General features: G+C 42.3%; 1 protein-coding gene across 2 annotated transcripts in view; it reads right to left on the reverse strand.

The window, feature by feature from the left end:
* The window catches only part of LOC138672499 (uncharacterized), a 101,462-nt gene that overhangs the window by 37,499 nt on the left and 37,002 nt on the right, over positions 1-26,961 (reverse strand). For both annotated transcript variants that reach the window (XM_069760524.1, XM_069760525.1), the window contains exon 2: positions 1,058-1,402. In XM_069760524.1, the coding sequence (XP_069616625.1) occupies positions 1,058-1,402 (345 nt within the window). The remainder of the gene's footprint in view (positions 1-1,057; positions 1,403-26,961) is intronic.

Genomic DNA, 26,961 nt, shown 5'->3' on the forward strand with positions numbered 1-26,961 from the left:
TTGGGACCCCCCTGGAAGGGCCGGCTCCAGGTTTTCGTTGGCCACGAGCAAAACAGTTTCTCTGGGCCCCTTTAACACATACCATGATTCATGATGCACAGATATGGCAGAGAAATATAGATATAGTACTATGCCAAAGATTTCACTCACTTCTTACATTACATGAGTGATCTATATTGTAAATTCTACAAAAGCTCAGACAGTGGACAGTATAGTCCTACATACAGTATTCTGGGCACCACATAGTGCTCCATACAGAATAATGAGCCCCATATAATGCTCCATACAGTATAATGAGCCCCACATAGTGCTCCATACAGTATAATGAGCCCCATATAATGCTCCATACAGTATAATGAGCCCCATATAATGCTCCATACAGTATAATGAGCCCCACATAGTGCTCCATACAGTATAATGAGCCCCATATAATGCTCCATACAGTATAATGAGCCCCATATAATGCTCCATACAGTATAATGAGCCCCACATAGTGCTCCATACAGTATAATGAGCCCCATATAATGCTCCATACAGTATAATGAGCCCCATATAATGCTCCATACAGTATAATGAGCCCCATATAATGCTCCATACAGTATAATGAGCCACGTATATTTTCTCCATGCGGAATAATGAGCCCCATATATTGCTCCATTCAGTAACTGGTGGAGGGTAGTTGGCCTTGGACGCTCTGAAGTCACAGCTGGTGAGTCAGCGGAAGGGTTACACACTGTAATTTGCACCATCTCGGGTATTTGCTGGGACTGTTCTATGTGTTATCAGCCTGTTTTGCTGTTCAGTAAAGTATGGCCACACTGTCTTACCCTCACTCTGTGCTGTCTGAGTAGTATTATGCCCACAGTAAAAGTGGGTATTCGGTGGGTTTAGCCTTGGTCCATGTGGTTTCGGCTAGTGCACTAGGGCACCCGCTGACTTTCCGTGTCACCACAGCACTGTTACGGGGCAGTTGAGGTTTTGTGATTGACATACTCCAATGGACGATCTGATGTTACACAGTTGTGGATGAAGCAACATTAAAATAGTTATAAGATACCTGTGACGTGAATTGTCCAGGATTTGTGAATTCTTCCTAATGAGGGCTCTACTGTAGTAATCTCACAGGAATAATTCCCGGCGTCCTCGGGTCGGGCGTCTCTTATTTGGAGCTTCGGGGGGATTTCTGCGCTCGTGAAGGAGATTCTGGGGTCTGTGAAGTTTGATACATTTTTTACTCCTTCTGATGTAAAACGTAGAACGTGAGATCCGTTTTCTTTCCTCCAGACGATCACTGTAATCAGTGACACATTTCTGATTTTGTTGGTTTCTTCTGAGCAGCTGAAAGTCACCGAGTCCCCAGCGGAAAATGACAGAACCGGAACCGAGGAGGCGGGAGCCGAGTCTGGAAGAGAAGAGGAGATCGGAATCACTGTCACACCTTATAGATAGTGGGGTCATGAAATGTGACGTTACTACTGAGCACCAATACAGTCCTGTACAGTGACAGCCACACGGCCCGTTATATAAGAACAACCCCAGGAAGAAGCAGTCGCGAAACGCGCGTCGGGGTTCTCGGAGGTACAGCGTGCCATCTGGCATCACATTTGGGAAGTGGCATATAGATCCAGGTAATATGTGTTTATTAGGGGCTCCAACTCTGGATTTATGCTAACTATATGGTGCACACACTGGATAATGTTGCGGCAATTTGGCATCCTGTGGGCATTTGGCTCAGCTGCTAGTTACCTAAACTAATACAACATGCACTTGCACTTTGGATACATGCTCCGTTAGTTGTTATTGTGGATTACCCCTTACAATTAACTATTTGGGTGCAATGTGACTTGGATATTGAGGCATTGATGCATTTGCACTTTAATATCACAATCTGCTTCACCAGATAGGGAATTTCCCATATAAATTTAGAGGAATTGGGTGAGGATATGATGTGAACGCTACTTTGAATATCCATAGTCAGCATTTCACGAAAGGGAGCTTGCAAATTTCATTTTTTGGATATCTACATATATATGCCCGAGCTGACCTCTTTCATATAATTGTTCTTGGTTTAGAGGCACTATTTTTAATTCTGTATGTTTATTGTATGTACTAGATGGTGGCCCGATTCTAACGCATCGGGTATTCTAGAATATGCATGTCCACGTAGTATATTGCCCAGCCACGTAGTATATTGCCCAGCGACGTAATATATTGCCAAGCCACGTAGTGTATAGCAGAGCCACGTAGTATATTGCCCAGTCACGTAGTATATTGCCCAGTCACGTAGTATATTGCCCAGCCACGTAGTATATTGCCCAGCCACGTAGTATATCGCCCAGTCACGTAGTATATCGCCCAGCCACGTAGTATATTGCCCAGCCACGTAGTATGTTGCCCAGTCACATAGTATATTGCCCAGTCACGTAGTATATTGCCCAGTCACATAGTATATTGCCCAGTCACGTAGTATATTGCCCAATTCACGTAGTATATTGCCCAGTCACGTAATATATTGCCCAGCCACGTAGTATATCGCCCAGTCACGTAGTATATTGCCCAGCCACGTAGTATATTGCCCAGCCACGTAGTATATTGCCCAGTGACGTAGTATATTGCCCAGTGACGTAGTATATTGCCCAGCCACGTAGTATATTGCCCAGCCACGTAGTATGTTGCCCAGTCACATAGTATATTGCCCAGCCACGTAGTATAATGCACAGTCATGTAGTGTATTGCACAGTCATGTAGTATATTGCCCAGCCACGTAGAATACAGCACAGAGCCACGTAGTATATCGCCCAGTCACGTAGTATATTGCCCAGTCACAAAGTATATTGCCTAGCCACGTAGTATATTGCCCAGTCACGTAATACGGTATATTGCCCAACCACGTAGTATATTGCCCAGTGACGTAGTATATTGCCCAGTCACGTAGTATATTGCCCAGTGATGTAGTATATTGCCCAGCCACGTAGTATATTGCCCAGTCACGTAGTATATTGCCCAGTGATGTAGTATATTGCCCAGCCGCGTAGTATATTGCCCAGTGATGTAGTATATTGCCCAGCCACGTAGTATATTGCCCAGTCACTTAGTATATTGCCCAGTGATGTAATATATTGCCCAGCCACGTAGTATATTGCCCAGTGACGTAGTATATTGCCCAACCACGTAGTATATTGCCCAGTGACGTAGTATATTGCCCAGTGACGTAGTATATTGCCCAGTGATGTAGTATATTGCCCAGCCACGTAGTATATTGCCCAGTGACGTAGTATATTGCCCAGTGACGTAGTATATTGCCCAGTGACGTAGTATATTGCCCAGTCACGTAGTATTTTGCCCAGCCACGTAGTATATTGCCCAGCCACGTAGTATATTGCCCAGTGACGTAGTATCTTGCCAAACCACGTAGTATATTGCCCAGCCACGTAGTATATTGCCCAGTGACGTAGTATATTGCCAAACCACGTAGTATATTACCCAGCCACGTAGTATATTGCACAGCCCACGTAGTATATTGCCCAGCCACGTAGTATATTGCCCAGCCACGTAGTATATTGCCCAGTGATGTAGTATATTGCACAGCCCATGTAGTATATTGCCCAGCCACGTAGTATATTGCTCAGTTACGTAGTATATTGCCAAGTGACATAGTATATTGCACAGCCCACGTAGTATATTGCCCAGCCACGTAGTATATTGCCCAACCACGTAGTATATTGCCCAGTGACGTAGTATATTGCACAGCCCACATAGTATTTTGTCCAGCCACGTACTATATTTCCCAGTCACGTAGTATATTGCCCAGTCACGTAGTATATTGCCCAGTCATGTAGTATATTGCCCAGTCACGTAGTATATTGCCCAGCCACGTAGTATACAGCACAGAGCCACGTAGTATATTGGCCAGTCACGTAGTATATTGGCCAGTGACGTAGTATATTGCCCAGTCATGTAGTATACAGCACAGAGCCACGTAGTATATTGGCCAGTCATGTAGTATATTGCCCAGCCAGGTTTGTCACAGGTTAAAAAATAAAAAATAAACATATGCTCACCTTTCCGAAGGCCCCTTGTAGTCCACGGCAGCTTCCGGTCCCAGGGTTGGTATGAGCGCAGGACCTGTGATGATGTCGCGGTCACATGACCGTGACATCATGGCAGGCCCTTCTCCCATACCATCTTTGCCACCGGAACCTGCAACGGAAGATGGCGGCCGGCGCGAGCGACTACGGAGGGGGAGTATAGCAGGTTTTTTGTTTTTTTTTAATTATATTTAACATTACATTTTTTTACTATTGATGCCGTATAAGCAGCGTCAATAGTAAAAAGTTGGGGACACACAGGGTTAATAGCGGCAGTAACGGAGTGCGTTACCCGCGGCATAATGCAGTCCGTTACCGCCGGCATTAACCCTGTGTTAGCGGTGACTGGAGGGGAGTATGCGGGCGACAGGCACTGACTGCGGGGAGGAAGGAGCGGCCATTTTCTTTTGGACTGTGCCCGTCGCTGATTGGTCGCAACAGCCATGACAGGCAGCTGGCAAGACCAATCAGCGAATGAATAACCGTGACAGAAGGAGAGACGGAAGTGACCCTTAGACAATTATATATAAGATGTTTAAATAAAGGTATATTTTTTAATCAAAAAAGAAAGAGACACTTCTTGATTCAATATAGTTTAATAACTATTTTGATCAGTATGTTCATATATAAGAACGAATAGTCTATATGCGGACCTGCAGGAAATACAGCGGTCCTGGTGTCATGTATTCGCTTACCGAACTTAACCCTTTCCTGCAGAAGCCAACATTTTCTCAAACCTGATCTGGGTCCCTTTATGTGATAATACCTCTGGAGCTTCCATGTATCCAGTGATTCTGATATTATTCTTTTTTTTTTTTTTGCCACACATTGTACAGTATGTTAATAGTAAATTTAGGTCGATAATATTTGTGTTTATGAAAATATTGGAAATTTGACAATAATTTTGAATAATTCTCAAGTTTTGAACATTGGATTACATACCCTCACACCAAATAGTTATACCACGGAAAATAAAGGCTATATTTTTTAAATATCATTCTCTTCAGTAGGATGATCGAAGTGTTATGAGTTTAACAGTGATTTTTCATTTTTTTTTACAGAAAAAAAATTATAAAAACTGTTTTACTAGGGGACATTTTTTTTTATTGACTTTAGGGGCCTAGAAGTCAGAAAACCTCCAAACAAAAACCTATTTCGTAAACTTCACCCCTTAGTGACGGAGCCAAATTTGTGAGATTTCACCAGTGTCAATTTATGTGGTAATAACTCTGCAACGCTTCAACAAATCCCAGTGATTTTGAGATTGTTTTTTCGTGACACATTATACTTTATGATGATGGTAAATTTAGGTCGATATGTTTTGTGTTTATTTATAAAAAAAATATCAGAAATTTGAGAAAAATGTAAAAAACTTAGCAATTTTCAAACTTTGAATGATTATCCCTTTAATCCCGATAGTCATACCACAGAAAAACATTAATAAATAACATTTCCCACATGTCGGCTTTACATCAGCGTCATTTGTAAAATGTTCTTTTATTTTGTTAGCATTTTAGGAGGTTTAAAAATGTAGCAGCAATTTTTTATTTTTTCAAGGAAATTTACAAAATGTATTTTTTTAGGGAGCTATCCATGATTGAAGTGCCCTTAGTGGTCCCATATATTGGGAAACCCCCCAAAGTGATACCATTTTAGAAACAGCACCCCCTGACATATCAAAAACTGCAGTCAGGTAGTTTATTAACCCTTCAGGTGATTTTCAGGAATTAATGCAAAGTGGCATGACAGAAATGAAGAAGTGTATTTTTACCACCTAAATGCCGCTAACTTCTGAACAGGTTACAACAGCCGGCAGACTCTAAGGCCTCTATTTGGTCTTGAATTGCCATCGCAAACATCAGGACCACACAATCATGATCTGAGGGCACCAATTGGGATAAAGAGGGAGCCCCCCACACTCTGGTAACCATATATAATGATGTAGTCACTATTTACAGCAGCATCTAAGGGGTTAAACAGAGTTGGACGGTGCAAACACTGATCGTGGCTGATGCAACAAGTTGTCAGCTATAGTGGACAGCCGACAGCTGCTGGATTGTCACCTGTATGGGGAGACTATTCTCTTATATGTAAGGTCAGTTAAAAGACGTATTGGCTGTCATTAAGGGGTCAAACCGCATTCAGAACATTTGCTGACCCCTCAGGATCTTCACAGGAATTAATGCAAGGTGGAATAATTACTTTTTTCACAAAAATGTTGCTTTGGCTCGAAAATTTTCATTTAGTACACGAACACCCAAAAATTATAGGGAGAAAAATATTTTACCTAATAAACTAATTAAAGCTGCCCAAAATAAAACAGAGAAGCACATTGCTAAGGAGAGTAAAACTAATCCCAAACTGTTCTTCAACTACATCAATAGTAAAAGAATCATAAGTGAAAGTGTAGGAAAAAATGGTTGTAGATGACGAGGAAACAGCTAATATATTAAACACCTTCTTCTCCACAGTATTCACGGTAGAAAATAAAATGGCGAGAGAAAACCCTATATTAAGGGTCACCAATCTAACCCAAGAAGAGGTGCGAAACCGGCTAAATAAGATGAAAATAGATAAATCTCCGGGTCCGGATGGCATACACCCACGAGTACTAAGAGAACTAAGTAATGTAATAGATAAACCATTATTTCTTATTTTTAGGGACTCTATAGCCACGGGGTCTGTTCCGCAGGACTGGCGCATAGCAAATGTGGTGCCAATATTCAAAAAGGGCTCTAAAAGTGAACCTGGAAATTATCGGCCAGTAAGTCTAACCTCTATTGTTGGTAAAATATTTGAAGGGTTTCTGAGGGATGTTATTCTGGATTATCTCAATGAGAATAACTGTTTAACTCCATATCAGCATGGGTTTATGAGGAATCGCTCCTGTCAATCCAATATAATCAGCTTTTATGAAGAGGTAAGCTATAGGCTGGACCACGGTGAGTCATTGGACGTGGTATATCTCGATTTTTCCAAAGCGTTTGATACCGTGCCGCACAAGAGGTTGGTACACAAAATGAGAATGCTTGGTCTGAGGGAAAATGTGTGTAAAAATGAACAAAGCATATACAGAATGGGAGGCATAGGGCTAAGCAACAGCACATGTGAAAAAGACTTGGGTATACTAATAGATCACAGACTGCACATGAGTCAACAGTGTGATGCAGCAGCAAAAAAGGCAAATCAAATTCTTGGCAGTATTAACAGAAGCATACAGTCTAGATCATGTGAAGTCATTATTGCCCTCTACTCCTCTTTGGTCAGACCTCACCTGGAATACTGGGTCCAGTTTTTTGCACCACATTTTAAAAAAGACATCAACAAACTGGAGCAAGTTCAGAGAAGAGCGACCAGAATGGTGACCAGTCTGCAAACCATGTCCTATGAGGAACGGTTACAGGATCTGGGAATGTTTAGCTGCAAAAAAGAAGACTGAGAGGAGACTTAATAGCTGTCTACAAATATCTGAAGGGCTGTCACATTGTAGAAGGATCATCTTTATTCTCATTTGCACAAGCAAATACTAGAAGCAACAGGATGAAACTGAATGGGAGGAGACACAGATTAGATATTAGAAAAAACATTTTGACAGTTAGGGTGATCAAAGAGTGGAACAGGCGGCCACAAGAGGTGGTGAGTTCTCCTTCAATGGAAGTCTTCAAACAGAGGTTGGACAGACATCTGTCTGGGATGATTGAGTGAATCCTGCTTTGAGCAGGGGGTTGGACCAAATGACCCAGGAGATCCCTTCCAACTCTAACATTCTATGACGTAACTGGCTTAGTGACAGAAAGCAGAGGGTGGTTATAAATGGTAGATTCTCTAACTGGGTCGCTGTGACCAGTGGGGTACCGCAGGGGTCGGTATTGGGACCTGTTCTCTAACATATTCATTAATGATCTGGTAGAAGGTTTACAGAGTAAAATATCGATATTTGCAGATGATACAAACCTATGTAAAGCAGTTAATACAAGAGAAGATAGTATTCTGCTACAGATGGATCTGGATAAGTTGGAAACTTGGGCCGAGAGGTGGCAGATGAGGTTTAACAATAATAAATGTAAGGTTATACACATGGGAAGAAGGAATCAATATCACCATTACACACTGAACGGGAAACCACTGGGTAAATCTGACAGGGAGAAGGGCTTGGGGATCCTAGTTAATGATAAACTTACCTGGAGCAGCCAGTGCCAGGCAGCAGCTGCCAAGGCAAACAGGATCATGGGGTGCATTAAAAGAGGTCTGGATACACATGATGAGAGCATTATACTGCCTCTGTACAAATCCCTAGTTAGACCGCACATGGAGTACTGTGTCCAGTTTTGGGCACCGGTGCTCAGGAAGGATATAATGGAACTAGAGAGAGTACAAAGGAGGGCAACAAAATTAATAAAGGGGATGGGGGAACTACAATACCCAGATAGATTAGCGAAATTAGGATTATTTAGTCTAGAAAAAAAGACGACTGAGGGGCGATCTAATAACCATGTATAAGTATATAAGGGGACAATACAAATATCTCGCTGAGGATCTGTTTATACCAAGGAAGGTGACGGGCACAAGGGGGCATTCTCTGCGTCTGGAGGAGAGAAGGTTTCTTCACAAACATAGAAGAGGATTCTTTACTGTTAGGGCAGTGAGAATCTGGAATTGCTTGCCTGAGGAGGTGGTGATGGTGAACTCAGTCGTGTGGTTCAAGAGAAGCCTGGAAGTCTTCCTGGAGCAGAACAATATTGTATCTTGCAGTGATTAGGTTCTGTAGAAGGACGTAGATCTGGGGATTTAATCTGACGGAATATAGGCTGAACTGGATGGACAAATGGCTTTTTTCGGCCTTGCTAACTATGTTACTATGAATACGCCTATGCCTCCTATGTGGTAGTAAACCACTGTTTGGGCGCAGGGCTCAGAAGGAAGGGAGCGCTTTGAAATTCGTAGCAATTTTAGCAGGAATATAATGTGGATGCTATGTTGATTTACAGAGCCCCTGAGGTGCAAAAACATCAGAAAACCACCCACAAATTACCCAATTTTAGAAACTACACCCCTCAAGAAATGTATCTATGGATGTAGTGAGCATCTTGATCTCTGTATCTTGAGCCCGCAGGCGATTCATTTAATTTTATAAGACTTGAAAATGAAAAAGTGATTTTTTTTCCCACTAAAATGTTACTTTAGCCCCTCATTTTCAATTTTCACCAGGAGTAGTATGTCATCAGAAACTAGTGTTCGGCCCAAGTGTGGAGCTCAGAATTGAAGGCATGCCATATTATAGTGCAGATTTTGCTGGAATGGTTTCCAGGTTCCATGTCACATAGACAAAGCCCCTGAGATAGAACAACAGAACCCAAAAATGTGACCCCATTTAACACACTATACCGATAACCAAATTTATCTAGGACACGGCTATAAATATTTTTTTAAAAATGGCATTTTCAGCAATAAAAGGTTGCTTTAGCCCCAGATTTCTCATTTTCAAAATTGTTATTAAGTGAAAATGAACCCTATAATTTGTTACGTAATTTTTTCCAATCATGGCAACACGTCATATGTGCCTGTACAGTACGGTTTGGCCACACAGCAGGACTCGAGAGGGAAGGACCGATTTGACTTTTGGGGAACAAATTTAACTAGACTACATTTTCAGTGCCAGAACAGCAGAAACACCCCCTCAAATGACCCCATTTTGGAAATTACACTCCTTTGGAATTCATCCTCGGGTGTAGTGTCGATTTTGGCCACACTGATGATTTCCACACATAAACAGCAGTGGATGTTTCTAAGCCTCTGCAATCCATCAACTAGGCGGTGGAACTCCAGTTGGTCCTTGAATTCTCCAGGGTGCTAGCTGATCTCAACATATAGAGAGAGACTTCCCAATGCCCAGTTCCTGATACTGCACCCACTTTGTCCGATGCTGTGGATGGCTTGATGGAGAGAACCATCCTAGATGTAAAGAAGGTGAGAGGTGTCAGTTTTCTTCTAGTGGATGAAAGAAGTTGTGGTCCTGAAAATAAGTCAGCCTCCAACTTCTCAGCAGAGAGTCCTCGTAGGCTTGAAGAAGAGGGGGCATAGGGGGGATACTGTAGCGCTCCTACCGGCTCCCCTACGTGGTGTCCCCTTCTCGCTCCATGCTGGGACAACGGCTTAAGTCATGCTTCAGCTTCCTGATTTGTAGTCTCCTGGTCCCAGTGTGGCCAGTCCTGTATCCATAGTCCCCTGGTCCTGGAGGGGCAAGCGCCTGAACTTTGTCCCCAGGTCCCGGAGAGGAGAGTGCCTGAACCTTATCACCTGGTCACGGAGCAATCAGTGCTTGAATTTCATCCCTTTGTCCCGGAAGGGCTATGCCTGAACATTGTCCCCTGATCCTGGTGTGGCCAGTCCTGTTCCCAAAGTCCCCTGACCCTAGTGCGGCATTACATGAACATTATCCCCCGGTCCATGAGTGGCCAAACCCTGATCCAGTATACTAGACTAGCATGTCTGAACTGAGACCTAAATCCGTGTCAGCATACCTGACCTCTAGGGTCAGCAGCTGCATCACTGGGTTCTGCCCAGGAGTGGTACCTGGCGGCTACCTACAGCCCAATCTGTCTCCACCATCAGGAGCTCCAGTGAACACCAGGTAGTCGCCCCTTCCTGGGTGGGCCCGGACCTGTGGCACAGTGGGTGCACAAATCCACATGTGCCAAGTAAACTTAGCAACATCATACATTTGGATTCTTTCTGATGTTTAGACACTGTGGGACTCAGAAGGGGAATTTACATTTGGGAGTGAAGATGTCAATGGATTTTATTGGAGGAGCTGTGTCACTCTTCCAGAGCCCTTGTGCTACCGGTAACATGGAAACCTCTTCATGTAACAGATGAGCCTGCGTGGGGGATGTTTATTTGTGGGTTGAGATGAAGCTTTTATTGGTCCCATCTAAATTATCTTCTTTATGTGACTCATCTTTTTCACACTGTGGTTCTCTGAATTTTTCAGTTCCTTTCTCTGTTTTTTACTTTGGATCTCAGCTCACTGTATTCTAATATTCCACATAATCGTGGCTTAGCAGCCCCGAGAATCTATATCCTCCTCGCAGATTGTTTTTTTATTAGGAGGTATTGATTTCATATTACATCATAATGTTTTTTCCTTTGACAATGTTATTTTTCAGCAGACGAGGGGTGTGCAATAGCGACTCGCTTCGCCCCTAGTTGCATAAATTCATACATGGCGTCTTTTGAGTCCTTTTTCGCTGCTTAACATGTATTATTTCATGGGCGATTTATAGACAATTTATTTTTTATTTGGTCGGGTACTTGAGAACAGTCATTTGTTGATTCATTTAACTATAATTCCTCAGACCCTTTAAATTGCTTTTAACTATTTACAAACGTATATTATTTTTTCGGACTTGGATAACCCTAAGGATCCTGGAAATATTGAGAAAGTTGTAACCAAAACAGACTTGAAAATTGCCGATATAAACAGTTTTCTCAGGTATGATAGTGAAAACTGGAAATTTTATGAAAATTTTAAATAATTCACAATTTTCACATTTTGACTTTTTTATGCCCTTACAACAGATAGTCAAACTGTGACGACACAAAGTCAACCGGGATCGCCGCTCAGCAATCTTGACAGGCGATCCACCCATCCGACAGCTCTTTGCACCTACTACTCTACGGAAACCTGGTGAGTCAGACCAGAGCTAGTAGCAATCAGTGCTAGATATTGCGTTTGTACATATGGTATATCTACTCTCCACACTGCACAGTAGTTACAGGGCGCACAACAGGAGCACCGGTGGGGGATTTTATCTTGTATTTTATTTTGCATATACGCCCTTCCAGTAGTGATATATCCTTAAGCACGGCATCAGTTCTTTTATAGCAATTTTTAATTTTTGTTCCCATTTTGCTTTAATTACTGTGAAGCACTTGAAGGGTTAAAAACTTTCTAAATGTAGTTTTTAATACCTTGAGGGGATCAGTTTTTAAAATGTAGTCACTTGTGTGTTTTTTGACCTATAGCTATTGTTTGGGTATACGGGCGGGCTCAGAAGGGAAGGAGCGCTATTTTAATTTTGGTGCAATTTTGTCTGGAAAACATTGTTTATGCCATGTCACATTTGCCGAGCTCCACGCGTACCAAAACAGTAGAACCCCCTTACAACTGACATCATTTTGTAAACTAGCTACCCCGCTAAAGAAATTCAACAAGCGGTGTGGGGAACATCTTGAAACCACAGGTGCTTCACAGAAGTTTACAACATTGGGATGTGAAAATGAAAAATTCAATTTTTTCCAAAAAATTGTTTCTTTAGTCCAAAATTTTTCATTTTCACTAGCATAAAAGGAGAAAATGGACCATGCAATTTGTTGTGCAATTTCTCCTGAGTATGCTGATACCCAAAATGTGGTAAGGAACTACTGTTTTTTCATTTTCACAAGAGTAGAAGGAGAAAACAGACCCCAAAATGTGTTGTGTAAATTTCTCCTGAGTACAATAATATTCAATATTTGGTTGTAAACTACTCTTTTGGCACACAGAAGGGCTTGGAAGGCAAGAACCATTGCTTGAATTTTGGAGCACCATTTTGAATAGATTTCGGACGCCATGTCACCTATGAAGAGCCCCTGACAGGCTAAAATTTTAACCCTTAAATGATTCACATAATTGAATAACATTGACTGTAAAATGTAAAAAATACCACTAACATAAAGCACAGGAGCACTTTGGATGGAAGGAGCGCTATTTAACTTTGGAGCACAGATTTTTCAAGAATAATTTGCAAAATCCATTTGCAGTGCCTTGTACATTATACCCAGCTTGTGCTTCTTCTGGAGAGACGCACCCCGTAAATTAAATTGGCTGTCCTCACTACAGTAACGCCAAACATAAAAATGCTAACTATGGTTTAATATGCAAATTGGCTCTTCAGAGAGGAAGAAGACTTGAACTCTATATCACCACCTGTTGGAAGCTATGGTTTAGACATAAATGTGAGATGAGCCTTATTGAGATCTTTGGGAGGCAGAATGAACAAATCAACAGCAGGTGAAGAATTAGTTTTAGTTATTTTTTATGCCATTCCTTGTATAAGTGATAATGAGACTTTATTCTTCAGGTCGGTATGATTACAGCGATACCAGATTTTTATCGTGTTTTCATGTTTGGCTGCTGTCACGCACTAAAAGACGCTTTTTATTGCAAAAACTTGCATTCCCATATTTTGAGATCTATAATTTTTCCATATTTTGGCCAACAGAGTCATAATAATGATAATAATCTTTATTTATATAGCGCCAACATATTCCGCAGCGCTTTACAGTTTAACAGCTTCAAACACAACAGTCATAAGTAACAATGTTAACAATACAATAATTAAAGCAAAATAAGACGACCCTGCTCGTGAGCGCTTACAATCTACACTGAGGTGGAAATAGCCCAGTCATCCAGGGTCTATAGTGGCCAGAGATTACAGCAAAAGTGACAGGAGAAGTCATAGCAGAGCAGAAATGCAGCTTACTACTTGGGCAGATGCCCTTATGTCTGGTGCATGAAAAACGGTGGAAAATGAAATGCTAGGTGAAATCCCAAGAAACAATGAAAACCCTATATAAAGGGTCACCAATCTAACCCAAGAAGAGGTGCGAAACCGGCTAAATAAGATCAAAATAGATAAATCTCCGGGTCCGGATGGCATACACCCACGAGTACTAAGAGAACTAAGTAATGTAATAGATAAACCATTATTTCTTATTTTTAGGGACTCTATTGCGACAGGGTCTGTTCCGCAGGACTGGCGCATAGCAAATGTGGTGCCAATATTCAAAAAGGGCTCTAAAAGTGAACCTGGAGATTATAGGCCAGTAAGTCTAATCTCTATTGTTGGTAAAATATTTGAAGGGTTTCTGAGGGATGTTATTCTGGATTATCTCAATGAGAATAACTGTTTAACTCCATATCAGCATGGGTTTATGAGAAATCGCTCCTGTCAAACCAATCTAATCAGTTTTTATGAAGAGGTAAGCTATAGGCTGGACCACGGTGAGTCATTGGACGTGGTATATCTCGATTTTTCCAAAGCGTTTGATACCGTGCCGCACAAGAGGTTGGTACACAAAATGAGAATGCTTGGTCTGGGGGAAATTGTGTGTAAATGGGTTAGTAACTGGCTTAGTGATAGAAAGCAGAGGGTGGTTATAAATGGTATAGTCTCTAACTGGGTCGCTGTGACCAGTGGGGTACCGCAGGGGTCAGTATTGGGACCTGTTCTCTTCAACATATTCATTAATGATCTGGTAGAAGGTTTACACAGTAAAATATCGATATTTGCAGATGATACAAAACTATGTAAAGCAGTTAATACAAGAGAAGATAGTATTCTGCTACAGATGGATCTGGATAGGTTGGAAACTTGGGCTGAAAGGTGGCAGATGAGGTTTAACAATGATAAATGTAAGGTTATACACATGGGAAGAAGGAATCACTATCACCATTACACACTGAACGGGAAACCACTGGGTAAATCTGACAGGGAGAAGGACTTGGGGATCCTAGTTAATGATAAACTTACTTGGAGCAGCCAGTGCCAGGCAGCAGCTGCCAAGGCAAACAGGATCATGGGGTGCATTAAAAGAGGTCTGGATACACATGATGAGAGCATTATACTGCCTCTGTACAAATCCCTAGTTAGACCGCACATGGAGTACTGTGTCCAGTTTTGGGCACCGGTGCTCAGGAAGGATATAATGGAACTAGAGAGAGTACAAAGGAGGGCAACAAAATTAATAAAGGGGATGGGAGAACTACAATACCCAGATAGATTAGCGAAATTAGGATTTTTTAGTCTAGAAAAAAGACGACTGAGGGGCGATCTAATAACCATGTATAAGTATATAAGGGGACAATACAAATATCTCGCTGAGGATTTGTTTATACCAAGGAAGGTGACGGGCACAAGGGGGCATTCTTTGCGTCTGGAGGAAAGAAGGTTTTTTCACCAACATAGAAGAGGATTCTTTACTGTTAGGGCAGTGAGAATCTGGAATTGCTTGCCTGAGGAGGTGGTGATGGCGAACTCAGTCGAGGGGTTCAAGAGAGGCCTGGATGTCTTCCTGGAGCAGAACAATATTGTATCATACAACTATTAGGTTCTGTAGAAGGACGTAGATCTGGGGATTTATTATGATGGAATATAGGCTGAACTGGATGGACAAATGTCTTTTTTCGGCCTTACTAACTATGTAAGAACGCAATCTTATATATACAGATGGAACGGTACGACCTGGGAGATGTCAGGAGAAGCACAGGGAAAGTGAAGCATGAATACTGTGCGGAACCCCATGTTAATGCTGTAACTGGTCTGGACGAGCTGAGGAAGTATTCAAGTAAATTTGTTTGTTTAAAGTTGGAACTGGACTCAGTCTCTCTTTGCGTGCAATTGACAGGAGTGAACCTTCAACAATCCAGAGGGGAACCGCAGAAAGCAGAGAGACAGGTACGCTGACCAAGGGACATATGTCGGGTGGCCAGGGTGTGTTCCAACAGCTGTCATTGCGGGCCACGAATTCGGCTCTGGCACCCATAACAGTGGCAGAAAGTGACAATAGCGCATATTTCACCGGGATCCTACGACGCACATTTAGTTGAAATATATTACAGAGCAGAAACCCACCGGCTCAAAAAAGTGACACTCTGTAGCCCGTATTTAGACAGTGATGGGTCATAATAAAGGCGACCTCTACTAAGGCCTTTTCCACCATAATTGGAGTCGGTGGTTTTGGTTGTAGTAAGTGGTAGATGCCAAACAAGTGATAAGTAAGTGGTTGAGGCAGTGGTGCACACCGACAGAATAGGCCCCTGTTCAAGAACAATATAAGGGCCCTTTGCATCCATTTGTTCATCATAATGCACAATTTCACCTGCTTTGGTGCTCATGGAGGCCTCTTGACCTCATGGGCCCCAGTGTGGCTGCACAGGTCGCGCCAATGATATGTCCACCCTTGGGTTTCGAGATAAGGAGAAGGTCATGGAAGTGACTAAGTCTAAAATCGATCCACATGTCATGTCATTACTTATTTTCCATGGTGTGGTTTGCAATTAATCACTAACATCAACAGGAAAATTATTCACACTGTATTTGAAGCAATTTTTTATGTGGATATTTAAGTAAATCTCCTTCTAATCCAAGTCTAAAAACTGCGTGCGAATGCCTCCAGTCTGCATTCACCATCTGAAAGAAATGGACAGATGTTTTGTGAAGTCTCCTCCTAGGCACATCCTAGTTGATTCAGTTTCTTTCTTATCCGTTTTTTCCCTGAATCAGGTACACTATTTAATCCACCTTCTTTTATCCGTTGACTCTTACAATGGCTCACGTAACACGGATGGAACTCTGAAGTACACCGTCCGTCTTCCTAGCTTCATCCGAGTCTCATGGATCTCATAGCCTTTCTTGGCCAATTGTGATCCACAAACTCTGACGAGGATAGGATGTGTCCTGAGACTCGCGGACCGGAGACACAGACTGACTTGTGAATGGCTCAATGAAAGTCTATGGGTCCGAGAATAAACAGAAGCACTAGGACTTGTCACACGGATGTGTGAATGTAGCCTTAGAGAAAGTATCCAAACCATAGGGCAGTGGACCCTTCAAGAAATGTTTTTCACACCATGTGGACTTGTTGGGTCAGGGATACTTAGTAGGTGTAGAGATTCTATGAGGATAATATAAGGTGACCATTTGTTTGGGTGGTTTGGTGTCCTCCCCCTCTCTAACTATTGTTTAACATTTCCTAATAATTTTATTTCTGGGGTTTCTGGTTACTGTGGGTAGGATGTGGTATCTCTAAACATGACTGTTCTTTCTTCCACTTCCTGTTTCTCATGGTCCTAAACTTCTTTTTATGTTCAAAAAAAGGCAACTTTATGATTAGCATTTATTAAAAAAATCTCCTACTGTGTGGTACATACAGCTTAGAATCAGAACTACGTGTCTCCATGGTTACAGACTACAAACAAACCCAGCGTAGTCTGGTGCCACAGTCATGAAGCTGCATTTACACCGGTTGATAATCCATCAGATTCTTACGCTTACGGCCCATTGTTCATGATAACTGCGTAGTGTGAAAGTGATGAGTGACTGAGCCATGTGTCCAAAAATGCTCGTTCATCCTGTAGGAAATCATTTAGGTGACCTAAAGAATTCTCTATCAACTTTTGAAAATTGTGTAACATAAATGGAAAATGTTTCCTCGTTCAACGACTTGACCGGCAAAAAGGAGCAGAGGAAATTCAAGTCCGAAATAGGTGTAATCGTGCTCCAAACCAAAAAATAATTCAGGACTCGCAGTCGGAGAATAGGAATCAGTGATCCCGGTCCACGATATTGCGACATAACGATCACTATTCCACCATTTCACTCCCGCTTCTCCGTCCTGTGTAATTATTTATCTGACATCATTTCCTTGCCACGAGTTACAATCATGTAAAGCCTTAACCCCCTTCCTGAAATGGACAATTTCCATTTTTGTTTTTTTTCCCCTCTTCTTTCAAGAACCATAACTTTATTTTTATTTTTCAGTCCACATCGCCATATGAGGGACTGTTTTTTTGTGGGACAAGTTGTACTTTTCAATTACACCATTCATTTTACCAAGTAGTGAACTGGAAAATGGAAGAAAAAATTCCAAGTGCAGTGAAATTGTGAAAAACACATAATTCTGACATTGTGTTTTGGGAATTACTTTTAGCGGACATTGAGTGGTAAAAATGACCTGGCAGTGTGATTCTCCTCATCAGGGCTCATTCTCACTTGCGATGAAATCGGACGAATGCAATTCGATTAAAAATCGGATTACATTTTGACCAATGTTATTCTATCATTGTGTGTTCATCTGCGATTTAATTTTTGCACCTCGGATCGGTTCACGATCTTACTGGAAAAAATGGCAGTATACCAGAAATCGGATCACACTTGACAATGGAAGCCAAAGGGTGTGAGAAAAAAAAAATCACACAGCACTCGGACCATGCGAGCGCCGTCCAATTTTTACATGCCAGCAATTCAGCAGCCACATACTGTAAAATCACTGCAGGAGACGACAGCATAGTAACATAGTAACATAGTTAGCAAGGCCAAAAAAAGCCATTTGTCCATCCAGTTCAGCCCATATTCCATCAGAATATATCCCAAGATATAGAGTACGTCATTTTAAAGAACCTAATAACTGTATGATATAATATTGTTGCGCTCCAGGAAGACATCCAGGCCTCTCTTGAACCCCTCGACTGAGTTCGCCATCACCACCTCCTCAGACAAGGAATTCCAGATTCTCACTGCCCTAACAGTAAAGAATCCTCTTCTATGTTGGTGGAAAAACCTTCTCTCCTCCAGACGCAGAGAATGCCCCCTTGTGACCATCACCTTCCTTGGTATAAACAGATCCTCGGAGAGATATTTGTATTGTCCCCTAATATACTTATACATGGTTATTAGATCGCCCCTCAGTTGTCTTTTTTCTAGACTAAATAATCCTAGTTTTGCTAATCTCTCTGGGTATTGTAGTTCCCCCATCCCCCTTATTAATTTTGTTGCCCTCCTTTGTACTCGCTCTAGTTCCATTATATCCTTCCTGAGCACCGTTGCCCAAAACTGGACACAGTACTCCATGTGTAGTCTAATCGGGGATTTGTACAGAGGCAGTATAATGCTCTCATCATGAGTATCCGGACCTCTTTTAATGCCCCCCATGATCCTGTTTGCCTTGGCAGCTGCTGCCTGGCACTGGCTGCTCCAGGTAAGTTTATCATTAACTAGGATCCCCAAGTCCTTCTCCCTGTCAGATTTACCCAGTGGTTTCCCGTTCAGTGTGTAATGGTGACATTGATTCCTTCTTCCTATGTGTATAACCTTACATTTATCATTGTTAAACCTCATCTGCCACCTTTCAGCCCAAGTTTCCAACTTATCCAGATCCATCTGTAGCAGAATACTATCTTCTCTTGTATTAACTGCTTTACATAGTTTTGTATCATCTGCAAATATCGATATTTTACTGTGTAAACCTTCTACCAGATCATTAATGAATATGTTGAAGAGAACAGGTCCCAATACCGACCCCTGCGGTACCCCACTGGTCACAGCGACCCAGTTAGAGACTATACCATTTATAACCACCCTCTGCTTTCTATCACTAAGCCAGTTACTAACCCATTTACACACATTTTCCCCCAGACCAAGCATTCTCATTTTGTGTACCAACCTCATGTGCGGCACGGTATCAAACGCTTTGGAAAAATCGAGATATACCACGTCCAATGACTCACCGTGGTCCAGCCTATAGCTTACCTCTTCATAAAAACTGATTAGATTGGTTTGACAGGAGCGATTTCTCATAAACCCATGCTGATATGGAGTTAAACAGTTATTCTCATTGAGATAATCCAGAATAACATCCCTCAGAAACCCTTCAAATATTTTACCAACAATAGAGGTTAGACTTACTGGCCTATAATTTCCAGGTTCACTTTTAGAGCCCTTTTTGAATACTATTTTGAAGCATAGAATAGATTGATTACATACAGTAAATACACATAGAAGAGATATACAGATGTCTGTGACCAATACAGTTAGTACAGTGTGTGTGCAGTTTACTGTATGTGTAATTAATTAATAAAAGATTATTTTTATGAAAAAAATGGCATGGGCTCCAGCGCAATTTTCTTAACCAGCAGAGGGAAAGCCACGGCTGGGGCAGATGTTTATTACCTGGGAAGGGGATAATACTCATGGTGCTTCCCAGGCTGTTAAGTTCAGCTCACAGCTCTCTAAGATGCGCCATTCTGCTACTTAGCCTCGCTCTTCCCATTTGCACTGATGCGGTGGGAAGTGGGGTGATAGTTGGGGGGTTGATGTCACCTTTTTATATTTTTTCCTTCTTTTAATATCTTTATTTTTTATGGGGAGAAAATGGGGTAATTTTTTTTTTACTGTATTTATTAGTTGTTGTTTTTTTTTAGTTTCCCTAGAGGACCAGAACCTACGATTCCTGCATACAAAGTAAATTCATAGTGAAACATTTTTCTGTCATCACGAATATGTCCAAAAAAATAGAAGTAAGCGCTGGGCACCAAACAATAACATCAGGGGGAAAATATGATCTGCCAGGGCTAGGAGGGAAAAGCAGCGTTGGTGTTCAGTAGATACTGTACAAATAAAGTATAATAATAAGAAACAATAAATTATGGCACTCGCCGAGCTGCATAAAAATCCTTCGTTTCCAAAATAAGTGCCTATCAACCTTATTTAGGACTTGAATTTCTTCTCCTTTTTGACAGTTGAATCGTTGAAAGAACGAACAATCTCTATCTACATTACACAATTTTTGAAAGTTGAAAGAATTTTTTCGCTTGACTAAACAATTCTACGCAAGAGGAAGAAGCATTTTTGGCCACATGGTTCAGTTGCTGAACGCATTCACATCACACCATTATCGTGAACGATGGGTCGTTATCGTTAATGTTAGAATCTGACGGATCATCGGACGGTGTAAATGCAGATTTAGTCTCTTATCTGCCTCCTCTTTCATGGTCTATAGGGGCAGAGGGAGTGAGATCACACACAATCTGGAGAATCTACAGACAGCAAAAGAGGAGGCAGATGAAACAAAGTCAGAGGAAGACATGACTTCAGGATCAGACTACAATGGGTTTGTGTGTTGTCTGTAACCTTGGAGACACATCAATCCGCATATGAGCTGCACCCGCAAAAAAGGTTGGGGGCTACACAATCCTTAACCCCTTCCCACTCGTGGTACAAAACCATTAAATCTATAACGCCAATGCCGTCGTCCCTGCATGTCCTTGTCCCTCCTCCAGGCAGGAATGCCGACATTCCCACTGCCCCAACTGCGTGGCTGTGTCTCCATTCCCTGCTGAGGCTTCCTGTGTATGCGCATGAGGCACAGGACTGACAGAAGTTTACCTAGTGAGCGCTATCCAAATCTTAAAGGGGCAGTGCAGCGCCGCAGGGTCCTGGTCGTTGCAGTAATGTAATTCTTCCACCAGGGGGAGTGATGTTACATCTGATGGAAATAAAGGAGATCACCTTACCAGGTATCACAAACTACACAACACACTTCACACTCCAGGCCGCCAGGGGGAGCCATGCTTCTATCTATTAGGGCACTCCTCACAATTAGGTAAAACTGGTAGTCTGGATAGGAAGTGAGACAGAAGCTGGGTGGAGAGGGAGAGAGCCAGACGCAGACTGAGTTCTGCAGAGGACGAGGGTCCACGGAGCTGCGCCTGCCCCACGTGCGGCAGCATCCTAAGAAAGAGACATTAGAAAGGAATTGTTTTGTAGTGAGTGAGAAACGAAGTCATAGCACAAGGAGAGGAATCCAGAGGGAGTTCTGCCCTGTAATAGGCTGCCTCCCTCTGAGGCGCAGAAGCCGGTAGCCAGAACACCGAGGGAGTAAGGATCTCTATGCTTTACTTCAGAGACTGGCAGGACAGTTAATTCTACGTTGGCTGCCTGACCTTTTACCCAGGAGGCACGGTGGCAACTTGTGGGGGCTGGGGCATCTCTAGGGTCCCTGTAAAAAGCCTCAGGCACCAGTCATACGGGTTTGTCCTATCCTATCCATCAGGGGGACAGAGAGAAAGTGATAACATCTGCAACAGTTGTGAGGACCTCACCGAGTTGCTCAGCAGGGAGGGACTACAATACACAGGCACTAGAGGAAGGCTACTGATTTCCACCTGGATAAGGGGACTCTGGAGTTGCCTTCAGACTGGTCGAACTCTGCCTGCCCTGTGATCTGGTGCTCTGGACTGTGGACACTGAAGCCTCCAGTAAAGGTAAAGAGACTGCAACCTTGTGTCCTCGTTATTCTCTGCGCCTCACACCATCCACCGTCACCACCTACACACCGGGAAGCCCTGGGGACATACTTCACCTGTGGGAAGGTATACCATCCAGCTGCCATAACATCACCCGAGCGGACCCCTAAGCAGTGTCGGTCGCCACAGGTGGCGTCATGAACATTATCCTATAAACATTCGTCCTTTTATTGGATGCCCCTCAAAGGGCCACGGACCAGGTCAGGCCACCGTGACATTCCCGACGAGAACCGAAGGACCCGGTACCGAGTACCCTATTGCCCTGACGTGGGGGCGCTCCAGAAGCACGCATTCTTTGGAAATACCTCAGCCAATAGCTGGGAGGCATCAATATATAAGGCACACTCCCCAGTAGGGAGGTGCCTGAGCAACGCTCCCACCTTAATTTTGTTAGTGTTGTGCAACTAGTCAGTTGCCAGTACACCACAAGACGGGGTAATAATATTGTACAGGAGTTTTGATTACACAATAAATACCAACAAAATTTAAACTAACCAGAAAAAACTCATCTTTAATTCATCTTTATTAAATAGCAATAAAACATACAGAGACATATCATAAAAACTAAGTTTAAAGGGGATTGTTTTTCCAGAGATAGAAGTGGTCAATCATATACAGTGGGTATGGAAAGAATTCAGCCAGGTCTAGGAAGACTTCTGTTGGCCCCAAACTTCTTCCATTTATGGATTATGGAGGCCACTGTGCTCTTAGGAACCTTGAGTACTGCAGAAATTCTGTTGTAACCTTGGCCAGATCTCTGCCACAATTCTGTCTCTGAGCTCCTTGGCCGATTCCTTTGACCTCATGATCCTCATTTGGTCTGACATGCACTGTGAGCTGTGAGGTCTTATATAGACAGGTGTGCGTCTTTCCAAATCAAGTCCTATCAGTTTAATTACACACAGCTGGACTCCAAAGAAGGAGAAGAACCATCTCAAGGAAGATCACAAGGAAATGGACAGCATGGGACTTACATATGAGTGTCTGAGCAAAGGGTCTGAAGACTTATGACCATGTGATATTTCAGTTTTTCTTTTTGATCAAATTTGCAAAAATTACTACATTTCTGTTTTTTTCAGTCGAGATGGGGTGCAGAGTGCACATTAATGAGGAAAAATTAACTTTATTGAATTTACCAAATGGCTGCAATGAAACAAAGAGTGAAAAATTGAAAGGGGTCTGAATACTTTCCGCACCCACTGTATACACACAAAGTAAATGCATGAGTTTACAACTATTGGGATAAGATGATAGGTATTTCAATCTATCAAAAAATCTATGTACAGTAAATCATGTGAGACTATAGACAAAACAGGCGCGTGTTAAGATACTGTGGCTCTATCTGGTGGCTATGTGCAAAAATTAGGTAAGTTGAAGGTTCCTATCGGGTTTAAATACCTAGATATATAAATATATATACAAAATCACAAAAGATAAGCCTCATTTCAAGACTAGTAAATATAGTTAGATAAATAATTATAAGCATTATATTCAACGCAGAAGGATAAAAATGTGATGGACTGGTCAAAAGATAACCCATATAGTGAGAGGACACAGAGCAAAAAAAGGGTCTAATCACAGCAAACAGTGCGTCAAACCCATGGGGTAGAAAAGTAAAAAAATAATATGTATATAAAGTGCTAGCAAGTGCTATATAGCATATCCATGAGTCTGGTGCAACCAGCTAAAATTGTGGAGATAAAAATCCTAATAAGAAAGTCTGGAATCAATGTCCTAAAACAACGTGCTGCAAGTCTACAGAGTGAGGTCTGATATTTACCGCTGTTTCGTTTCACCACGTCGGCTTCCTCCGCTTTAATGCAGCTATATACGCGCTTCCTTTTTGAGGGCTGAGTTGTATTTTTCATTTCCACCAATTTCAAGTACTTATAACTTATTGATTAAATTTTATTAACTCTTTCTAAGGGGCTGGAAAAAAATCCAGCAATTCTGTCTGCGATCACAATGTTACTTTTATTCTATGGGTCCTTATGATTACGGTGATATCAAATGTGTTGTTTTATTATGTTTTACGTATTCGCAGTAATATCTCATCCCCTGTAGAAATTATTATTTTTTGTTTCTGCATTTCAAGAGCCAGAACCGTCTTACGTGGGATTATCGTTTTGTGGGACGAGTCATATATTTCATTACAACCATCTTTGGATAAATATAAATGACTAGATGGTGTCCCGATTCTAACGCATCGGGTATTCTAGAATATACATGTCCTTGTAGTATATTGCCCAGCCACGTAGTATATTGCCCAGTCATGTAGTATATTGCCCAGTTGCGTAGTATATTGCCCAGCCGCGTAGTATATTGCCCAGTCACGTAGTATATTGCCCAGCCACGTAGTATATTGCCCAGTCACGTAGTATATTGCCCAGCCACGTAGTATATTACCCAGCCACGTAGTATATTGCACAGTCACGTAGTATATTGCCCAGCCACGTAGTATATTACCCAGCCACGTAGTATATTGCCCAGTCACGTAGTATATTGCCCAGCCACGTAGTATATTACCCAGTCACGTAGTATATTGCCCAGTCACATAGTATATTACCCAGCCACGTAGTATATTGCCCAGTCACGTAGTATATTGCCCAGCCACGTAGTATATTGCCCAGCCACGTAGTATATTACCCAGTCACATAGTATATTGCACAGCCACGTAGTATATTGCCCAGCCACGTAGTATATTGCCCAGTCGCGTAGTATATTGCCCAGCCACGTAGTATATTGCCCAGTCACGTAGTATATTGCCCAGTCACGTAGTATATTGCCCAGCCACGTAGTATATTGCCCAGCCACGTAGTATATTGCCCAGCCGCGTAGTATATTGCCCAGCCACGTAGTATATTGCCCAGCCACATAGTATATTGCACAGCCACGTAGTATATTGCCCAGTCACGTAGTATATTGCCCAGCCACGTAGTGTATTGCCCAGCCACGTAGTATATTGCCCAGTCACATAGTATATTGCCCAGCCACATAGTATATTGCACAGCCACGTAGTATATTGCCCAGTCACATAGTATATTGCCCAGCCACATAGTATATTGCACAGCCACGTAGTATATTGCCCAGTCACGTAGTATATTGCCCAGCCACGTAGTATATTGCCCAGCCACGTAGTATATTGCCCAGCCGCGTAGTATATTGCCCAGTGACGTAGTATATTGCCCAGTCACGTAGTATATTGCCCAGCCACGTAGTATATTACCAAGCCACGTAGTATATTGCCCAGCCACGTAGTATATTGCCCAGTCACATAGTATATTGCCCAGCCACATAGTATATTGCACAGCCACATAGTATATTGCCCAGTCACATAGTATATTGCCCAGCCACGTAGTATATTGCCCAGCCACGTAGTATATTGCACAGCCACGTAGTATATTGCCCAGCGACGTAGTATATTGCCCAGCCACGTAGTATATTGCCCAGTCACGTAGTATATTGCCCAGTCACATAGTATATTGCCCAGTCACATAGTATATTGCCCAGTCACGTAGTATATTGCCCAGTCGCGTAGTATATTGCCCAGCCGCGTAGTATATTGCCCAGCCACGTAGTATATTGCCCAGCCACGTAGTATATTGCCCAGTCACATAGTATATTGCCCAGTCACGTAGTATATTGCCCAGTCGCGTAGTATATTGCCCAGCCGCGTAGTATATTGCCCAGCCACGTAGTATATTGCCCAGCCACGTAGTATATTGCCCAGTCACATAGTATATTGCCCAGCCATGTTGTTCTGTCCTCACTAGCTGAGGCAGGCTCATACGTAGCTATACAGTCAGCTAAACCGCTATACCGGGGTCCAATAAGGAGACTGTGGTTGAGTCTGTGCTTTATTAAACGTAGTGGTATATTGATGCGGTGAAACTGTGAACAATGATATACATAGAATCAGTGCATGGTATAGAACAGATACATAATACATATAGTAACGAAGAAAATGTGGCACTCACCCAGAAGAACTGCTAAATTAGTTTTCTTTATTCATCGTGCGGTAAAACAAAACATTTTTGGAGAGGCGGCTGGGATCGGGTAATGGTGCGGGGAGAAGGAAAAAAGGACGACGATCGTTTCGCGCAAATGCGCTTCAACGGGTCCAGGTGCACAAATTAAAAACGTCATATCCTTTATAGGGAACCAGCTGACGTAATACTTGCAGGTGTGTGAATTAAAAACACAAATAGTTAAGTGCAAAAACAATATTAACAAGCACAAATAAATTGTAACATTATCAAGCATATATGAAAAAAGAATCTTCTCTGATATTACAAAAAAAAGAGTCTTATCTGATATTACAAGAAAATCGACATGTCTAATTTATCGTTAAGACCAATAGGTCCCTGGGCATTGGTATCCATTATCCATTTTGCCTCCCGTTGTAGTAAAATTTTATTGCGATCTCCGCCCTGCACGGGGTGTTTTACAACTTCTAAGCCAGCGAACCGCAAAACATTGGGGTTCGCATTGTGGTACTCATGTACATGTTTGATAAACCGGGGGCAGCCTTTACCAGATAATACTGAGTTATAATGCTCTTTAAATCTGGTAACCATCGGACGTATTGTTTTGCCGATATAATAAAAAAGACATGGGCAGAGAATTAAATAGACTACGTATTGGGTTTTGCATGTGATTAAATGCCGAACGAAATGGCGAACAGGACCTATGCGGATAGGATTCTCCAACAGTCTTAAATGGCAAAACTTACAGTTTCCACACTTGTGGTTACCTGTTGGTTGTGCACGTGTGAGCCAATTACTATCTACCGGAGATAACCTGTTGGTAACTAACAAGTCGCCCAAATTTTTTGTCCGCTTATAGCCAAATCTTGGCCGATTCATGGCCACTGCTGATAAATCTCTGTCATTTTGCAAAATGTGCCAGTTTTTATTTATGGCCGCATAGATGTTCTTATCGATGGGGCTATGCGTAAAAGTAAACGTA

The sequence above is a fragment of the Ranitomeya imitator genome, chromosome 3 (assembly GCF_032444005.1).
Source record: "Ranitomeya imitator isolate aRanImi1 chromosome 3, aRanImi1.pri, whole genome shotgun sequence".
Classification (NCBI taxonomy): domain Eukaryota; kingdom Metazoa; phylum Chordata; class Amphibia; order Anura; family Dendrobatidae; genus Ranitomeya; species Ranitomeya imitator.